At 37.7% G+C, this 21328-nt stretch overlaps 1 protein-coding gene and 1 non-coding gene across 8 annotated transcripts in view; one reads left to right on the top strand and one right to left on the bottom strand.

Moving 5' to 3' along the window:
* The window catches only part of SYCP1 (synaptonemal complex protein 1), a 145736-nt gene that overhangs the window by 28348 nt on the left and 96060 nt on the right, over window positions 1-21328 (top strand). For all 7 annotated transcript variants that reach the window (XM_061410348.1, XM_061410344.1, XM_061410316.1 and 4 more), the window contains 4 exons: window positions 11427-11521; window positions 12048-12232; window positions 13430-13497; window positions 20507-20568. In XM_061410348.1, coding sequence (XP_061266332.1) covers window positions 11427-11521; window positions 12048-12232; window positions 13430-13497; window positions 20507-20568 — 410 coding nt within the window. The remainder of the gene's footprint in view (window positions 1-11426; window positions 11522-12047; window positions 12233-13429; window positions 13498-20506; window positions 20569-21328) is intronic.
* LOC133245426 (U6 spliceosomal RNA) lies at window positions 18353-18459 on the bottom strand. Its single transcript, XR_009735688.1, has one exon. It is a non-coding gene; the product is annotated as a U6 spliceosomal RNA (small nuclear RNA).

The raw sequence follows: 21328 nt of genomic DNA, 5'->3' as shown, positions 1-21328 counted from the left end.
TGTGGTTATCTGGGTCATGATCTTTTTTTGTATAGCTCTTCTGTATTCTTGCCATCTCTTCTTAATATCTTCTGCTTCTGTTAAGTCCATACCATTTCTGTCCTTTATTGGGCCCATCTTTGCATGAAATGTTCCCTTGGTATCTCTAATTTTCTTGAAGAGATCTCTAGTCTTTCCCATTCTATTGTTTTTCTCTATTTCTTTGCACTGATCGCTGAGAAAGGCTTTCTTATTTCTCCTTGTTATTCTTTGGAACTCTGAATTCAAATGGGTATGTCTTTCCTTTTCTCCTTTGCCTTTAGCTTCTCTTTTTTCAACTATTTGTAAGGCCTCCTCAGACAGCCATTTTGCACTTTTTTTTCTTGGGGATGGTCTTGATCACTGCCTCCTGTACAGTGTCACTAATTTCTGTCCATAGTTCTTCAGGAACTTTCTCTATCAGATCTAATCTCTGGAATCTGTCAATTCTACTATATAATCGCAAGGGATTTGACTTAGATCATACATAATGGTCTAGTGGTTTTCCTTACTTTTCTTCAATTTAAGTCTGAATTTGGCAATATGGAGATAATTTTACAAGAAAATAATAATTTCTTGTTGTTACCTAATTTTTGTCACTTGCCAATACTTGTCTGCTAAAGAGTATCAGTGATCAGAGATTTAAGAAAAAAATTTAAGGGGAGAAAAATTTGACTCTTTTTCTCTGTTTATTAAGAGTGATATACTTTTAAATAGGATTCTGTTTGGAGGGGGTTTGGATCTTTTTCATGAGGCTACATATCAGTCATACGTGATTAAACTCATTACTTTTTTTCATTCTTTTATCAGTGTTGGCTTTTCTGCTTGTCTTGACTTCTGTTGTTCCTCTCCTTTCCAAACTTTGAATTGGAAACCCTTGCTCTTCATACATAGCATATAAAATTTTTTTCTTCCTCAACATATTTATGCAAGTTTTCTTTACCTTTTTGCTTTAGCAAATTTGAGGTCTCTGCTTCCTTGCTGTCCTTTTGAATGTAAGCTCTACATTGTCCTACAATACATGTATAATGGAGTTAGAAGGCAGTTGGAAACTTTGTTTTGGATATATATTAGCACTTTGAAATCATTACTCGTTAATTTATCCATTCAACTTTTATTAACCTCCTTTCTGTTCTGTGCCAGGCACAAAGCTAGTTATGGGGAATGCAGTTGCTTATTATTGCATCCTTGCTTTCTGGAAGAGAATTCTATTTCCAATATATCAAGGAGTTTTATAATGAATGGATATTGACTCAATATCCACAAAAATATCAATAAAAATAAAATACTTTTTAGGGGGCATATATTGAGATATCATATTTTTTCCTTTGTTAGTGATTAGGGTTTTTTTTTTTGGCTTTTTTAAAAATTTTATTTTATTTTTAAACTTTACATAATTGTATTAGTTTTGCCAAATATCAAAATGAATCCATCACATGTATGCATGTGCTCCCCATCCTGAACCCTCCTCCCTCCTCCCTCCCCATACCATCCCTCTGGGTCGTCCCAGTGCACTAGCCCCAAGCATCCAGTATCGTGCATTGAACCTGGACTGGCATCTCGTTTCATACATGATATTTTACATGTTTCAATGCCATTCTCCAAAATCTTCCCACCCTCTCCCTCTCCCACAGAGTCCATAAGACTGTTCCAGTGATTAGTTTTTAATGTTATTTTCTAATGTTAAACCTACTTTTCTAATGTTAACTTTTTATCTCTGATTATAAATCTACTTTTATTATTATTTTTATATGTTGTGCATAGGATCTGATGTGAACATGAATCATGTCTTTTCCCAGTGTGTGCTGGCAACTGTCACCTTGCTAAGAGGTTGGGTTGGAAATGGAGGGTCTAGAGCCACAGTCAAGTGTGAGCCAGGGCTTCTTTTCTCAGTGGCCAACATTACCCTGTTGGAGGCAGGGTCAGGTCTCCACTTGCTCACACAGAAGCTCTAAGAGTTGGGTCTGAGCCATCTTTGTTCATTCTAGGTGTGTGCTCTCTTCCCTCCCAGCACTGGCACCCTTACCTCATATGGAGCAGTTCTGGAGCAAGAGGGGCCAGTGCAGGTGCTTGATGTTGGTCTGAGTGTGGGTCGTGGCATTCCTGATTACAGTTAGAGTCTGGACTGCTTTTAATGCACTGCCTCTGTGAGTACCATTAATAGCTGCCCCTGCCTCTTCAGACACTTTTCTAGGTCTGAACTGCCTTTGCAACCCTCACCCTAGTTTGGAGTTGGGCTGCAGAGCTGGCAGGCATGGCTGATGTGGGTCTGGGTGCAGGCTATGGTGGTGTCAGCTGTAGTCAGAGTCTGGTACTACTTTTGATACATTGCTACTGTAAGCACTGGTAATGGATGCACCTCCCTATTCAGATACTGTTTTGTGTCTGGGCTGGTATAGTCCCTCACAACTGAGCATGGTCCTCAGCCACAGCAACTCTTTCCCTAATGTGGAGTTGTGTTGCAAAGCACACAAGGCCTGAGCAATCACTTGGCTCAGGCTGGGTGGCACACTGTGGAAGTTACGGGAAACAAGCTAGAGTCCAGTGCAAATTCAGTTTGCTTTCTCTGCCTTGTTTCAGGAGTACGAAAATGTTACACCTCTCTTCATGATTTGAATCTAGGTTTCTTACAGTCACCTTGTTAGTCTCACTGGTTTTCTAACCAGTTTGGGTGACTTGTTTTCCTGCTTTTGGACCTGAGGGCTAGTATACCCAAAATGTGATTTGAACTGCTCATCTCTCAAGGAGGATTCCCTTCTTCTTCCATGTTGCCTCATGGGGCAGAGGTCCTGATCTGATTGCTTCTCTTCTCTTCCTGCTGGATTCCATCTTACAGCTTTAGATGTACAAGGAAAAAAATGGATGCCATTTTTAGAAAAAAAAAGAAAAATGGATGCCATTTTTCACTTAGTTTTCAGTGAGTATCATTCTGCATATAGATGTATTTTTGATGTATTCCTGGTGGGGAGGTAAGTTTCATGTCCTCCTGCTCTTATCATTTTGATCTTAATCTCTCCCCTTAATTCTTAGATCTTTAATTTGGGTCCTATTCTTTCTGCCTTGAAGAGAAATACTTAGAATATCCTTTAGTGGAAATATGTTTGTGATGATCTCTCTCCTATTTGTCTGAACATTTGTTTGTTCATTCTCATCTGAAAGGATTTTTTTGTTTGGTATATAGTTCTGGTTGGCACACTGTATATTTAAACTATTTTGTTTTAGCACAGTGAAGGTAGTATTTGCTCTCTTTTGGTTTCCTTTGTATTACTTGTCAAACTAACTGTTGAACATTTGAAGATAAGTTATCCTTCCCCTCTCTTGGGTTTTTTCAGATTTGCTTTGTTTTTGATATTTTAGCATTTTCAGTATGATATGATATATGCTTAATTTTATTTTATAGTTTCTTAAATCTGTAAATTAATGTCTTTTATTATTACTTTTCTTCAGGCATTATATTTGTTCTATTCTCTGTTTATTCTCCTTTTTGAAATTTGAATAAAACTCATGCTAATTTTCCCTGTCTTTTGTTACTATTAATTTCTTTTCTATCTTTTCACAGTTTTGCCTTTCTGTGCCTTATTCTAGATGATTTCGTTGGCCCATCTTGTCATTCACTAATTCTGTTTTTGTTTCTCATCCACTCTGAACTCTTTCAGTTTTAGTTATTAGATGTTTATTGTAAGATATTATTCTTATTTTTAAGATCTGCTATTCTACTTTATGTAATTTTATTTCTTATTTAATTTAAGCTTTTTATTCTTTAAATATACTAAGAATAGCTATTTATAGTTTCTTTCTGATAATTCTTTATCCTAAATATTTGTCTTTTTTTCTGATAAATTTTAGTCCAGATTTTGTTTTATTTATTCAGCCTTATTTCATTGGGTACCTTTTTGTCTTTGACTACATTTTAAAAAAATTATGTTGAAGTATAGTTGCTTTACAGCATTGTGTTATTTTCTACTGTAGAGCAAAGTGAATCAGCCATATGTGTACATAATCTCCTCTTTTTTGGATTTCCTTCCTGTATAGGCCGCTTGAGAGCATTGAGTAGAGTTACCTGTCCTGTACAGTAGGTTCTCATTATGCTAAGTCAGTTCAGTCGTGTCCGACTCTGTGCGACCCCATAGATGGCAGCCCACCAGGCTCCCCCGTCCCTGGGATTCTTCAGGCAAGAACACTGGAGTGGGCTGCCATTTCCTTCTCCAATGCATGAAAGTGAAAAGTGAAAGTGAAGTCTCTCAGTTGTGTCCGACTCTTAGCGACCCCATGGATTGCAGCCTAACAGGCTCCTCCGTCCATGGGATTTTCCAAGCAAGAGTACTGGAGTGGGGTGCCATTGCCTTCTCCGAGGTTCTCATTAGTATCTATTTTATTCATAGTTGACTACATGTTTATTGTTTTTCTTGAAAAATTTTTTTCAAGCAAAACTTTCTCTTATTAGTATAATAAGGCCTGCCTGTATGTAGGTAGTTTAGCTTCCTCTTTGGAGGATTCTCATTTGCTTTTACCATGTGCATGGTGGCTCTACCCATCTTAAGTCAATTTCATGGCTTGGGATTAATTGGACGACTCAGATGATGTAAACCTGTGCTGCAGATTTGCTTGAGGATTTGTTTATTTTTGCTTCATCCATTATGTAATGATTGTCCTAGCTTACTGTACAAAACTGCATTTAAAATCAAACCCCATACCTGCCAGAGATGCTTGGAGGCCTCAAACAAAACCTTGTATGCACGAGGACCCAGAGACCCCACAGAGACTGAGCCAGACCTGCCTTTGAGTGTCTCCTGCAGAGGCACAGGTCAGCAGTGGCCTGCCATGGGGACAGGGCCTCTGGCTATAGCAGACCTGGGAGCCATGGTGTGTGGCGTAAGTTGTCTTGGAGGAGGTCGCCATTAGTCCCACTGTAGAGCCACCAAGCAGATAACCCATAAATTGGAGAAAAATTATACCAAAGAAGTTCTCCAACCGTTGAAAAGTTCTAGGGCCCATAAAAGATTCCCCAACTTGGAAATCTGGCAAAGGGACTGAGAACCCCCAGGGAATTTGACTTTGAAGGCCAGTGGGATTTGATTATAGAACTTCCACAGGACTGGGGAAACAGACTCTTGGAGGGCACAAAACCTTGTGTGCACAAGGACCCAGGAAAAAGGAGCAGTGACTGCACAAGAGACTGAGCCAGACTTGACTGTGAGTTTCCAGGAGTCTCAGGCCGAGGCATAGGTTGACAGTGGCCTGCAGTGGAGTCAGGGGCACTGACTACAATAGTCCTGGGAGCCGGTATGCTTTAGCGTAAGTCTTTTTGAAGGAGGTCTCTTTTTGAAGGAGGTCGCCATTACCATCATTACCCCTACCATAGTTTGGCCTCAGGCCAAACTACAGGGAGAGAACACAGCTCCACCCATCAACAGAAAATTGGGTTAAAGATTTATAGAGCATGGCCCCGCCCATCAGAGCAAGATCCAGATTCCCTCACAACCAGTCCCTCCCATCAGGAAGCTTCTACAGGCCCCTTATCCTTATCCATCAGAAGGCAGACAGAATGAAAACCACAATCACAGAAAACCAAGCAAACTAATCATATTGATCACAGTCTTGTCTGACTCAATGAAGCTATGAGCCAACCTGTGTAGGGCTACCCAAGACAGACAGATCATGGTGGAGAGTTCTGACGAAACATGGTCCACTGGAGAAGCGAATGGCAAACCACTTCAGTATTCTTGCCTTGAGAAATCCATTAACAGGATGAAAAGGCAAAAAGATATGACACTTCCCAGGTTGGTTGCTGCCCAGTATGCTACTGGAGAAGAGTAGAGAAATAGCTCCAGAAAGAATGAAGAGGCTGAACCAAAGCGAAAACAAAGCCCAGTTCTGGATGTGACTGGTGATGGAAGTAAAGTCCGATGCTGTAAAGAACAATATTATATAGGAACCTGGAATGGTAGGTCCATGAATCAAAGTAAATTGGAAGTGGTCAAACAGGAGATGAATAGCATGAACATCGACATTTTAGGAATCAGTAAACTAAAATGGACCGGAATGAGCAAATTTAATCCAGATGACCATTATATCTACTACTGTGTGCAAGAATCCCTTAGAAGAAATGGAGTAACCCTCATAGTCAACAAGAGAGTCTGAAATGCAGTATTGGGTGCAGTCTCAAAAATGACAGAATGATCTAATGTTCGTTTCTAAGGCAAACCATTCAGTATCACAGTAATCCAAGTCTGTGCTCCAGTCACTAATGCCAAAGAAACTGAACGGTTCTATGATGACCTACAAGACCTTCTAGAACTAACACCAAACAGAAAACATGTTCTTTTCATCATAGGGGACTGGAATGCAAAAGCAGGAAGTCAAGAGATACCTGGAGTAACAGGGAAGTTTGGCCTTGGAGTACAAAATGAAGCAGGGCAAAGGCTAACAGAGTTTTGCCAAGAGAACAGACTAGTCATAGAAAACACCCTCTTCCATGAACATAAGAGACGACTCTACACATGGACATCACCAGATGGTCAATACTGAAATCAGATTGATTATATTTGCAGCTGAAGATGGAGAAGCTACAGTCAGCAAAAACAAGACTGAGAACTGACTGGCTCAGATCATGAACTCCTTATTGAAAAATTCAGACTTATATTGAAGAAAGTACTGAAAATCACTAGGCCATTCAGGTATGACCTAAATAAAAATCCTTATGATTATACAGTGGAAGTGACAAACAGATTCAAGGGATTAGATCTGATAGACTGTCTGAAGAAATATGGACAGAGGTTCGTGATGTTGTATGGGAAGTGATGGTTAAAACTATCCCCAAGAAAAAGAAATGAAAAAAGGCTGAGGAGGGCTTACAAATAGCTAAGGAAAGAAGAGATGTGAAAGGCAAAGAAGAAAAGGAAAGATATATCCATCTGAATGCAGAGTTCCAATGAATAGAAGAGATAAGAAAGCCTTCCTAAGTTATCAGTGCAAAGAAATGGAAGAAAACAATAGAATGGGAAAGACCAGAGGTAGGAAAGACTCTTCAAGAACATTAGAGATACCAAGGGAATATTTCATGTAAAGATGAGCATGATAAAGGACAGAAATGGTATGGACCTAACAGAAACAGAAGCTATTAAGAAGAGGTGGCAAGAAATATACCAATAAGATCTTATGACCCAGATAACCATAATGATGTGATCACTCACCTAGAGCCAGACATTTTGGAATGTGAAGTCAAGTGGGCCATCACTACAAATAAAGCTAGTGGAGGTGATGGAATTCCAGTTGAGCTATTTCAAATCCTAAAAGATGATGCTGTGAAAGTGCTGCACTCAATATGCCAGCAAATTTGGAAGACTCAGCAGTGGCCACAGGACTGGAAAAGGTCACTTTTCATTCCAATCCCAAAGAAAGGCAATGCCAAAGAATGTTCAGACTACCGTACAATTATAGTCATCTCACACGCTAGCAAAGTAATGCTCAAAGTTCTCCAATCCAGGCTTCAACAGTACATGAACTGAGAATTCCCTTGTGTTCATGCTGGACTTAGAAAGGCAGAGAAGCCAGAAATCAAATTGCCAACATCCATTGGATCATAGAAAAGCAATGGAACTCCAGAAAAATATCTGCTTCATTGACTGTGCTAAAGCCTTTGACTGTTGGGTCACAACAAACTGTGGAAAATTCTTAAGAGATGGGAATACCAGACCACCTTACCTGCCTCCTGAGAAATTTGTATGCAGGTCCAGAAGCAACAGTTAAAACTGGACATGGAACAATGGACTGGTTCCAAATTGGGAAAGGAGTACATCAAGGCTTATGTTGTCATCCTGCCTATTTAACTTCTATGCAGAGTACATCATGCAAAATGCTGGGCTGGGTGAAGTGCAAGCTGGAATCAAGATTGCCGAGAGAAATATCAATAACCTCAAATATGCAGATGACACCACTCTTATGGTAGAAAGTGAAGAGGAACTAAAGAGCCTCTTGATGAAGGTAAAAGAGGAGAGTGAAAAAGCTGGCTTAAAACTCAGCATTCAAAAAACTGAGATCATGACATCCAGTCTCATCACTTCATGGCAGATAGATGGGCAATCAATGGATACAGTGACAGACTTTATTTTCTTGGGCTCCAAAATCACTGCAGATGGTGACTGTAGCCATGAAATTAAAAGACGCTTGCTCCTTGGAAGAAAGCTATGACCAATCTAGACAGCATATTAAAAAGCAGAGCTTTACTTTGCACAGGAAGATCCGTATAGTCAAAACTATGGTTTTTCCAGTAGTTATGTATGGATGAGAGAGTTGGACCATAAAGAAAGCTGAATGCCGAAGAATTGATGCTTTTGAACTGTGGTGTTGGAGAAAACTCTTGAGAGTCCCTTGAACTGTAGGGAGATCAAACCAGTCAGTCCTAAAGGAAATCAGTTTTGAATATTCATTGGAAGGACTGATGCTGAAATCTCAATACTTTGGCCACCTGATGTGAAGAACTGACTCATTTGGAGAGACCCAGAAGCTCCAAAAGATTGAAGGCAGGAGTAGAAGGGGACAACAGAGGATGTGATGGTTGGATGGAGTCATGACTCGATGACCATGAGTTTGAACAGGCTCCAGGTTTGCTAATGGACAGGGAAGCCTGAGGTGCTGCAGTCCACAGGGTTGTAAAGAGTAGGATACAACTGAGCGACTGAACCGAACTGAACTTACTGTACAAAGGTTTAATTCTTGAACTTCTTACCTTATACAGTCTTTGAGTTTTCATATTTTTTTCTCACTTCATCATAATTTCAGATCAAAATCCAGCTTTGCCAGGACTTGTGAATTCCTTGAGGCAAAAGCAGTTTTTGTGCTTATGTTATTTCTCCAAGTTTCTATTTTGCCTTCACTTTGTGACCATTAATTTCATTATTTTTTCAGGAGTTTAATGATTTTAATGTTCTTAATAATTGATCCTGAATTTTTTATTCCCTTTTAGAGGTGTGTTTGTTTAAAATGACATACCTCACTATTACTCCAATAGAGTTTTCAGTTTCAATTTTATATGTCATTTCTACATAAGTTTTAGTTTTTGGATATCTTCCTTATTTCTTTTACCTTTTTTGTTTTTAATTAAAAAAAATCTTTTGGCTGTGCTGCATAGCATGTGGGATCTTCGTTCTCTGATCTGGGTTTGAGTCTGTGTCTCTTGCATTGGAAGCATGGAGTCTTAATCACTGGACAACTGGCAAAATTCCTTCTTTTAGTTTTTAAAAATGATACACAATACTTTTTTTTTTTAATCCAGTAATTACAGCCAGTAATCCTAACATCTGAAATCTTGCAGTCAGGTCAAAGTTTGTCTTTTTTCTGCTGACTTTTCTTGTAGTAGTATTCTGTTTACTCTTGTGGTTTTGATTGTGAAGTCCTATAATTTCATCTGTCGAAATTCTTTAAGGGCTGAATTAGAGGTATATTTTTACAGAGAAAATTTACTTTTATAGCTTCCAGGATTCTGGGGGAACTTAGGGGAACTTCAAATTAAGTTTTGGCTTAGAGATTTTTAGTATTTTTAAGCAGCATATATTCTGTTCCCACACATGCCTAACTACTAGTTTGTGATTATGATTTCTCAGAGGAGACACTTATTAATAGACCATTATAAATAGTATTGTAATAGATAGTCTTTAGTTATCATTTCCCTCTCTCCAGATATTCTTTTCCTAGAATTGGAGCACTAACCCCTTCATTTCTACACAGATTTTGAGATTGGAATTTTTTAAAAATATGTCTGAAACATTATTCTGTTGCTTGACATCCTTTATTGTTTTTCATGACTTAGAAAGCAAATACTTCTGAGCAAGTTGTGTGAATCCTATTATGACTTTATCATTATTTTTCCAATCATATCTAGTATAGCAGATATTATGATTTCTTTCTTGTGCTTTGTTTCATGCTGTTGAGATACATTTCTAGACTTCAGAATGTTTATCCTATCTCTCTGTTTTTTGACTTTGTATATGCTCTTTTGTATCTCTTGTGATTTTCTTTTCCTCCCTCAGCTCCTGTTACTCTTGTTAATTGTTACTGGCTTTCAAATGTTTTAACTCAGCTGTCACTTTCTGCAAGCCTTCCTTGAACTTTCCCTCTCCTATGTCTGTCTCCCCTTACTTCTAACACTTATTGGTCTTATTAGGCTTAGGTACCACCTCTGTATTTATTCCCAGAATTGCTCATGAGTACTCATCAGCACTTATTTTTGATTATTTGCCTGCCTGCCAAGTAGTTCCACTTTCTGTATACATCATATCATCATCCCATCATCATAATAGTATTTAACATTTTACTATATGCTAGACACTGTGATTAAATGTTTTAAGTTGCATTATCTTGTGTAATCCTAATAGGAACTCCTTGAAATATCATTACCTGTCATTTTCCATGTGGGAAAGGTAGGGAGCAGTTGGTTAAGTGTGCCCATGTGTAGGTAGCTAGTAAAAGGAAATAGAATAATTTGAACCCAGGGATGAGCATGAGTTTCTTACTGTTTGTGTTTTTATGAGATTTAGAAGTGAATGCACACAGATAAAGCATAAAAATAGCACCTGACACTTAGGATTTAGTAAATACTAGCTATCAAGTGAAGTTATTTGATTTTTTTCATAGTATATAAATAAGTAAATGTAATAATTTAGAAAAATATAAAATCAGAATAGTAAATGATAAAATCATGAACAATTTCACCATTAGGAGATAAATTGCTTTTGAACTTTTTGTGTGTTCTTTCACATGTACTATTTACATAAATGCTGTTTTTAACTTGCTCTTTTTATTCTATATTTTATGGATGTCCAAATTAGTAATAAATAAACAGCTACATCATCATTTACAGTGGCTACATGGTATATCATTGTATCACCATAGTCTAATTTGTCTCTCTTTGAATATTAAGGTTGTTTCCTAATACATGGGTGAGTGAGTGAGTGAGTGATAATCACTCAGTCATGTCCTACTCTTTGTGACTCCATGGACTGTAGCCCACCAGGCTCCTCCGTCCATGCATTTCTTCAGGCAAGAATACTAGAGTGGTAGCCATTCCCTTTTCCAGGGGATCTTCCCGACCTAGGGATTGAACTCGGATCTCCTGCATTTTAAGCAGATTCTTTACTGTCTGAGCCACCAGGGAAGTGCTTCCAATGGTTAGCTATTACTAAAAAATGTAGCACTAAAACCCCTATATGTTCACCTTTGAGTGCTTGGGCAATAACAATTTTGATGGTCAACAAAAGTTGATGATGACCAATATTAGTGAATCTATATTTGCATAATTCTCCCTCATTTTGGAGTATGTAATGTATGAAAAAATAATTGTTACAAATAATTTGTTTTCTTGGTTTGTATTTTCTATTAAGTAAATATCTATTTACAACTTTCTCTTTTAGAATTACAGAATGAAAACTTAAAAGAATCAAATGAGAAGCAGGATCATCTGACATCAGAACTAGAAGATATTAAAATGTCTTTGCAAAGAAGTGTGGTATGATTTAAAAACTGATTAATTTCTAACTCTCATACCATCAATCAGTCAACAAATACTTATTGAATGCTAATACTATGTACGAGGCCTTGAAGCTTCAAATAGAGAATATAGAATCTCTAAATGCTTGTAGTATAAAGACATTTGATAAAACACATCAAAAGTATAACTAAAATGCAAGACTATGCTAGGTATCAACATGATTCAGGCAAAAATTCTACAATATATCTAAGAATTGAAAGAACACTATGGGCTGGATTGGTTAGGAAGACTCCATGGATAGTCTAGGACTATAAATGGGCTCTGGAGCAATGGTGAATTGAAATGAGTAGTGGGTGGGGCACTCCAGATTGGTCAGTGTGGAGTAGAAGAGGGTGAGACGGTAAGGAGAGACCGGGGTCAGAGGGGTAGTAGGGTGGGGGTAAGGGGTGAGAGGCAGCAAATTATAGAAAGCAGATGAATTCAGCTTTTTTTTTCTTCTTAAGCTCTTGGTTCATAGCTTTTGTTTGTATTTTATTTCATTTAGAACACTCAAATGGCTTTAGAGGAAGATTTGCAGATAGCAACCAAAAATATATATCAACTCACTGGAGAAAAAGAAGCTCAAATGGAAGAATTTAATAAAGCTAAAGCTGCCCATTCATCTATGGTTACTGAACTTAAAACTACTATCTGCAACTTGAAAAAATTATTGACAACAGAACAGCAAAGGTAAAGTCACTGCTTATTTAGCTGAATAAAAAACAATTTACTTCTAATATTCAGTGCCATTTTCTATTCATTATCAACTGACTTGTAATTCCTATAATAACTGTAACCAAGTATGTTTTTGTATATAAAGTGGGAACACATTTAAAGAGTTTGTATTGGGTAAGCAGGTATCCTAGGAAAAGAGAGAAGGTATTCTCTAGGATAGTTCCTGTGCATGCTTTTCATAGAGTTAATATAGATAAGCTCATAAGGACTGATGCAGTGATATGACATATTTAGTTAAAGAGTGGGTTATTATATAAAAATAACTTCCTAGATTGTTGATTATCTTACTGGGGTCTGTAACTTTCATTCTGATATATAAATTTAGCAACTAGCCTGGTCCAAAGTAGGTACTCAGACATTTTAAATGAAAATGAATATAGTTAGATATATATAAAATATTGATTTGTATTTCATTTAAATTGTTTTTCTAAAACTTGAGTTGAAAACCTCATCTGTTTTTTGCTACTTTGTATTAAGGAAATGTTTATACAAAGTTGTGTTATGAGGCCTACATAGTTATCTTTGACCCATTAGTCTGAAGGATGAAAGAACAAGCTTCTCTATGAAGTCTTGACCTAGGCCCAGCAGAGTTTCTTCTCTACTGCTTATGTATGGTGAGGGAAGAAGAGCTAGATTTTCTGGCCCATTTACTCTTGTGTATTCTTGATTGACCTATCCAGGTGATTTTCAGATTTTCAACTTTTAAGTGACCTTATATGTCATTTGTCTTATAGATGAGGAAATGGAAAACTAGAGGAGTTAAGTGAATTGTATAATTCTCATATTTATATTGTTCCTAAGGCAGAATTCAGTACAATAGTAGTTATATACTCAATCTCCTTCAAAGTTCTAGGATGTGTTAATTTGATTATCATCAATAGCTAAGAGATAAATCATGATGATAAGCTGTGAGGTTTTACGTAGATTGAATTAATATACAACTGTGTATGTATATTAGTAATATCTTATTTTGATATGTTACAGTATCCAGCCAAAGTAGATTGTCAAGAAATGTGTAATAATTGAATGAATGAATCATAATAAACTATGTCATTGCTAAATTGCACCAGTTTTAATTACTAGATGAATTATGACTAAAAAAATATTTTACATTGATTTTACATTTTACATTGAACTAATATGTTTTACAAGATTGGAAAAAAGTGAAGATGAATTGAAAATACTTACCATGAAACTTCAGAAGAAATCAAGTGAACTGGGTAAGTTTTAGAGAATAACATATGTACCTGATAATATTAGCCAATTTTAAAACCATCAACATTATTTCAGAATAAAATATAGTTTCTCCTCTGTCATTTACCAATAGTGATTATTTGATAACTATTAATTTGATTTTTGAAAGAGAAATTTAAATCTTAAGACTTATTCAGATTCATTATGCAGCTCATAAGTATCAAGAATTGTAAGGAGCCTAAGAGATATTTTTGTAGTTTTTTTCTTATTTTAGGATCCAGGGATCTTAATAATTCTTAGTGGGAAATGTCTATTACATTTTAATTGAATTTTGAAGTTTCATTGAGTAGTCATGTTGGATTATGAACTATTTACAGGAAACTGTGCCCCTGTTTTATCACATGGTATTGTTAATATTCAATTTTCATGGCTAAAAGTGAGAAATTTGTAGTTGTTTTGTGAATTTATGACCATTTAATTAGCTAATTCTAAAAACCCTATATTTCATATTTACAAAGCTTCATATCTACAATTGTGGAGAATTGGAAACATATATAAACATCTTTTTTCCCAGTTTGGGTAAAAACAATTATTTTTGTAAATTAAAATAAATCATGGATTGGCAATTGTTTTTCTAGAAATCTCTATAACTTTCTATAATCTTTATTATTAACTTTGAATATATTTGGTGCCTTTCTTTCATGGTTTTGCTTTTCTTCACTAATTGTTGATTCTTGATTACTCATCTAAGTGTTTGAGAATCCGTGTTTACTCACGTGTTTGTTACAGTCTGATTCTTTTGATTGTGGAAAGAGATGGGAGGTTCTGTAAGGAAGGGTGGGCTTTGTATTAAATAACTTGTCTTCTGGTTATAGAGGGGGCTTCCTGGTGGCTCAAATGGTAAAGAATCTGCCTGCAATGCAGGAGACCCAGGTTTGATCCCTGAGCTGGGAAGATCCTCTGGAGAAGGGAATGGCTACCAACTCCAGTATTCTTGCCTGGAGAATTCCATGGACAGACGAGCCTGGTGGGCTATAGTTCATGGAGTTGCAAAGAGTTGGAGATGACTGAGTGACTAGCACTTTGGTTATAGGAAACGCTTATGTTGCTTAGAGTTTACGAGCTATTAGGCGTAGTATCATGTCCCTTTGGCTCTAATTCCCAGAATGCTTGATTTAACCTGAGGTAGACTGTGTGGCTGGGTATGTGGATACCTGGTATAGTTGTTCACATAGCCTGATGGAATTAATATGGGTTATCCCCCTTCACTCCCCAAGATTCTTCAACATTTGACTTTGTTAATATTAGACTTCCTAGTATTGTTAATTTATATATATATATATATATATATATATATATATTTTCTTGATCAATGGAGAAATAACTCGAGAAAGAATGAAGGGATGGAGCCAAAGCAAAAACAATACCCAGATGTGGATGTGACTGGTGATAGAAGCAAGGTCCGATGCTGTAAAGAGCAGTATTGCATAGGAACCTGGAATGTCAGGTCCATGAATCAAGGCAAATTGGAAGTGGTCAAACAGGAGATGGCAAGAGTGAACGTCAATATTCTAGGAATCAGCGAACTAAAATGGACTGGAATGGGTGAATTTAACTTACCCATTTAACTCACCAGGATTTATTTTAATTTACAAAAATAATTGTTTTTACCCAAACTGGGAAAAAAGATGTTTATATATGTTTCCAATTCTCCATTGGAAACCATTATAACTACTACTGCAGGCAGGAATCCCTTAGAAGAAATGGAGTAGCCATCATGGTCAAAAAAAGAGTCTGAAATGCAGTACTTGGATGCAATCTCAAAAACGACAGAATGATCTCTGTTCGTTTCCAAGGCAAACCATTCAGTATCACAGTAATCCAAGTCTATGCCCCAACCAGTAACGCTGGAGAAGCTGAAGTTGAACGGTTCTATGAAGACCTATGGGACCTTTTAGAACTAACATGCCCAAAAGATGTCCTTTTCATTATAGGGGACTGGAATGCAAAAGTAGGAAGTCAAGAAACACCTGGAGTAACAGGCAAATTTGGCCTTGGAATATGGAATGAAGCAGGGCAAAGGCTAATAGAGTTCTGCCAAGAGAACGCACTGGTCATAGCAAACACCCTATTCCAACAACACAAGAGAAGACTCTACACATGGATGTCACCAGATGGTCAACACCAAAATCAGATTGATTCTATTCTTTACAGCCAAAGATGGAGAAGCTCTATACAGTCAACAAAAACAAGACCAGGAGCTGACTGTGGCTCAGCTCATGAACTCCTTATTGCCAAATTCAGACTTAAATTGAAGAAAGTAGGGAAAACCACTAGACCATTCAGGTATGACCTAAATCAAATCCCTTGTGATTATACAGTGAAAGTGAGAAATAGGTTTAAGGGCCTAGATCTGATAGATAGAGTGCCTGATGAATTATGGACGGAGGTTCGTGACATTGTACAGGAGACAGGGATCAAGACCATCCCCATAGAAAAGAAATGCAAAAAAGCAAAATGGCTGTCTGGGGAGGCCTTACAAATAGCTGTAAAAAGAAGAGAAGTGAAAAGCAAAGGAGAAAAGGAAAGATATAAGCATCTGAATGCAGAGTTCCAAAGAATGGCAAGGAGAGATAAGAAAGCCTTCCTCAGAGATCAATGCAAAGAAATAGAGGACAACAACAGAATGGGAAAGACTAGAGATCTCTTCAAGAAAATTAGAGATACCAAGGGAACATTTTATGTGAAGATGGGCTTGATAAAGGACAGAAATGGTATGGACCTAACAGAAGCAGAAGATATTAAGAAGAGGTGGCAAGAATACACAGAAGAACTATACAAAAAAGATCTTCATGACCCAGATAATCATGGTGGTGTGATCACTGACCTAGAGCCAGACATCCTGGAATGTGAAGTCAAGTGGGCCTTAGAAAGCATCACTATGAACAAAGCTAGTGGAGGTGATGGAATTCCAGTTGAGCTATTTCAAATCCTGAAAGATGATGCTGTGAAAATGCTGCACTCAATATGCCAGCAAATTTGGAAAACTCAGCAGTGACCACTGGACTGGAAAAGGTTAGTTTTCATTCCAATCCCAAAGAAAGGCAATGCCAAAGAATGCTCAAACTACCACACAGTTGCACTCATCTCACGCTGGTAAAGTAATGCTCAAAATTCTCCAAGCCAGGCCTCAGCAATACGTGAACCGTGAACTTCCAGATGTTCAAGCTGGTTTTAGAAAAGGCAGAGGAACCAGAGATCAAATTGCCAACATCCGCTGGATCATAGAAAAAGCAAGAGAGTTCCAGAAAAACATCTATTTCTGCTTTATTGACTATGCCAAAGCTTTTGACTGTGTGGATCACAGTAACCTGTGGAAAATTCTTCAAGAATTGGGAATACCAGACCACCTGACCTGCCTCTTGAGAGACCTATATGCAGGTCAGGAAGCAACAGTTAGAACTGGACATGGAACAACGGACTGGTTCCAAATAGGAAAAGGAGTACGTCAAGGCTGTATATATTGTCAGCCTGCTTATTTAACTTATATGCAGAGTACATCATGAGAAACACTAGGCTGGAAGAAGCACAAGCTGGAATCAAGATTGCTGGGAGAAATATCAGTAATCTCAGATATGCAGATGATACCACCCTTATGGCAGAAAGTGAAGAGGAACTAAAAAGCCTCTTGATGAAAGTGAAAGAGGAGAGTGAAAAAGTTGGCTTAAAGCTCAACATTCAGAAGACAAAGATCATGGCATCTGGTCCCATCACTTCATGGGAAATAGATGGGGAAACAGTGAAAACAGTGTCAGACTTTATTTTGGGGGGCTTCAATATCACTGCAAGATGGTGACTGCAGCCATGAAATTAAAAGATGCTTACTCGTTGGAAGGAAAGTTATGACCAACCTAGATAGCATATTCAAAAGCAGAGACATTACTCTGCCAACAAAGGTCCGTCTAGTCAAGGCTATGGTTTTTCCAGTGGTCATGTATGGATGTGATAGTTGGACTGTGAAGAAGGCTGGGTGCTGAAGAATTGATGCTTTTGAACTGTGGTGTTGGAGAAGACTCTTGAGAGTCCCTTGGACTGCAAGGAGATCCAACCAGTCCATTCTGAAGGAGATCAGCCCTGGGTGTTCTTTGGAAGGAATGATGCTAAAGCTGAAACTCCAGTACTTTGGCGACCTCATGCGAAGAGTTGACTCATTGGAAAAGACTCTGATGCTGGGAGGGATTGGGGGCAGGAGGAGAAGGGGACGACAGAGGATGAGATGGCTGGATGGCATCACTGACTCGATGGACATGAGTTTGAGTGAACTCTGGGTGTTGGTGATGGACAGGGAGGCCTTGCGTGCTGTGATTCATGGGGTCGCAGAGTCGGACACGACTGAGTGTTGAACTGAACTGATTTTCTTTTGCACTTTATATGTTGAATCCGCCTACAGTGCAGGCAGTTCAATGCAATATTGAATCTGCCGGCAATGCAGGAGACCCTGGTTCAGTCCCTGGTTTTGGAAGGTCCCCTGGAGAAGGGCTAGGCTACCCACTCCAGTATTCTTAGACTTCCCTTGTGTCTCAGCTGTTAAAGCATCCTCTTACAATACAGGAGACCTGGTTTCGATCCCTGGGTTAGGATGATCCCCTGGAGAAGGGACAGGCTACCCACTCCAGTATGCTCACTCCAGTATTCTGGCCTGAAGGATTCCATGGACTGTATAGTCCATAGGGTCGCAAGGAGTCGGACACGACTGAGGGACTTTCACATAGCTGATTAACAATACTATGATAGTTTCAGGTGAATAGCGAAGGGTTTCAGCAATATATATACATGTATCCATTCTCCCCTAATCCCCCTCCCATCCAGTTTGCCACATAAAAAAATATGGAGCGCTTCACAAATTTGCATATCATCCTTACTCCTTAGCCATGCTAACCTTTCCTATGTCATTCTAATTTTGGTATAGGTGCCGCTGAAGTGAGCACTATATATATAATTTATGGGATTGGAAGTGAGTGGACACATGCTTAGTCCACAATCATTGAGTTTTAAAAAATTAACTATTTTACCTAAAATGAATCTTTGTGGTTAAATAAGTTTTGCATATGACAGGTTTTTCTTTTAGACTCTATATTGGCATTTCATATTTTGTTGATTTTTCTTAGAGACTTTGGGCAGTTATTACAAGTTCCTTGTTTGTTTTTAATGTACAGAGTCTGGGAAATTTTCAGTCAATCTGTTATGTCTCCAGTAATTAATAACTCTTCAGAGTGAGAAAGGACAGTGTTTCAGGTATAATAAAATTTTAAGTGACAACTAGTAGGCTGCAGTCCATGGGGTCGCGGAGAGTCGGACACGACTAAGCAACTTCACTTTCACTTTTCACTTTCATGCATTGGAGAAGGAAATGGCAACCCACTCCAGTGTTCTTGCCTGGAGAATCCCAGGGACGGAGGTGCCTAGTATAGTAGGCTTCTGTCTATGGGGTCACACAGAGTCGGACACAACTGAAGCGACTTAGCAACAGCAAGACATCATTTGGGAACTTTATAGATATTTTTTAAAATGTAAGAAAGAAAAAACAGGGGGTTTGAACTGGGAAGACTTTTTAATTCATTACCTTAATGCTGAATTCATGGAAATATAAAGGGAAAAGCATTCTGAATTGTTATTATTTAGGGTGACAAGAAGGAAGGGTGTTGGTAAAGAAAACAAGAGTAAGAGTTAAGGAAACAGAAAATCTTAAGACTGCCAGGTCTTGAAAATTGAAGGGAGACAAGTAAAGAGTGGCTAAGAGTGTCAAATGCTGAAAGCTCCACAATGATAAGGACTGAGAATTTCACCACAAAATGGGTGTTCGTGATCTTTGAGATCATAATTTATTAATAAAGGTGAGCTTTACTTTTGCATGGGATTAAGAAAGAAATGTAGATAGATAACAAATGGGAATTTGGCTACAAAACGAAACAAGAAATTTAACAATAGTATGAAAAAGACAAACGTCAATCATACTTTTTTATTTTGTATTCAAATAGGTATTTAGATAGGATATGGGGAAACTGAAGATTCTGCTACAGAGTCAGTATATGTTGGTAATATAGCAACTGAAGTCTCACAGGAGATGGAAATGTTGAGATCCAGAACAGTGGTCAGAGTTAGCTTGAGAAAAGTGAATTAATTCTGCTTTTAAATTTCATTGAAAGGCCACATGTTTAGATAATAGTGAGTTGAAGGTACAGGCACGGGCTTTGTGACTTCATTTTATATAGATCCATTGCTTAGTTTGTTTAATGAACTTTGGGCTCATTTAGTTGTGAAATTAGGAAAAGGCAATGGCAACCCACTCCAGTACTCTTGCCTGGAAAATCCCATGGGTGCAGGAGCCAGGTAGGCTGCAGTCCATGGGGTCTCACAGAGTTGGACACGACTGAAGTGACTCAGCAGTTGTGGAAGTAATTTTATGGAAATGGTACTACTAATATATGTCCATTATTATTTTGCATCTGATCCATTTGCACTTCCTCTATGCTTTAGTGTGCTCCAACTGTATTATTTAATTAATTGATGCTTTTGAACTGTGGTGTTGGAGAAGAATCTTGAGAGTTCCTTGGACTGCAGGGAGATCCAACCAGTCAGTCCCTAAAGGAAATCAGTCCTGAATATTCATTGGAAGGACTGATGCTGAAGCTGAAACTCCAATACTTTGGCCACCTGATGTGAAGAACTGACTAATTGGAAAAGACCCTGGTGCTAGGAAAGATTGAAGGCAGGAGAAGGGAACAACAGAGCATGCCGACCCAATAGACATGAGTTCGAGTAAGCTCTGGGAGTTGGTGATGCACAGGGAAGCCTGGAGTGCTGCAGTTCTTGGGGACACAACTGAGTGACCAAAGTGAACTGACTGAATTGTATTAATTCATCTCTTTTGGTTTTTCCTTTTCAAGTGCTATTCGTACTTCTTGTCTCTCCTTTGCTATTTTTTAAATCTACTGTTAACACATTTAAATTCTTTTGCCTTTTTTTTTTTTTTAGAAGAGATGACCAAGCTTAAAAATAACAAAGAAGTAGAACTTGAAGAATTGAAAAAAATCTTGGTAAGTATATAGGTTCTCTTATTTCTATGTAGCAGTTATTTTTCAAAATAGTATTAAATCCAATGACTTAGACTCTTATAGAGTTTTATGGTAGCTTTTTCAGCTAAAATATTTTCTAAAATTATATTTGGTTTTAGCAAAGCCACATTTCTATCTCTATCAATTTTTATAGTACATTTTGATAACTGTCTTGGTGAAAGTATTTATATTATTTAAGAGTGTGTTGATAGTACCTTTAAGTGAGATCAAATGTGTATATTCTGTAGCTGATTGTAAATTTGGTATGCCTTTGTTACCTTTGAGACACAAAGCTGCAATTTTGAGAAAGATATATATGATATATATTCAGTACCTATGTTTAGTGTTCAGGTAGAATCATATTTATTTAATGAATTTCTTAGGATAAGGGCTTCATTGTGGTTTAATTGATTATAATGTGTAGATCATGGGTTGGTAAACTTTTTGTAAAGGACTAGATAGTAAATCTTTTAGGCTTTGTGGCTATATAGAGAATGTTAATTTTCTCCTTCCCCTCCTTTTTTTCTTCATTTTTAACAATCTTATAAAAACATAGGAAACATTCTTTTTTTAATTTTTAAAATTTAATTAATTTATTTTAATTGGAGGCTAATTACTTTACAATAGTGTATTGATTTTGCCATACATTGACATGAATCTGCCACGGGTGTACACGTGTTCCCCTTCCTGAAGCCCCCTCCCACCTCCCTCCCCGTATCATCCCTCTGGGTCATCCCAGTAC

This window comes from Bos javanicus, chromosome 3, assembly GCF_032452875.1.
Source record: "Bos javanicus breed banteng chromosome 3, ARS-OSU_banteng_1.0, whole genome shotgun sequence".
In the NCBI taxonomy this organism is placed as follows: Eukaryota; Metazoa; Chordata; class Mammalia; order Artiodactyla; family Bovidae; genus Bos; species Bos javanicus.
Note: the sequence above shows the minus strand (reverse complement) of the source record. Positions and strands in the feature narration are given on the sequence as shown.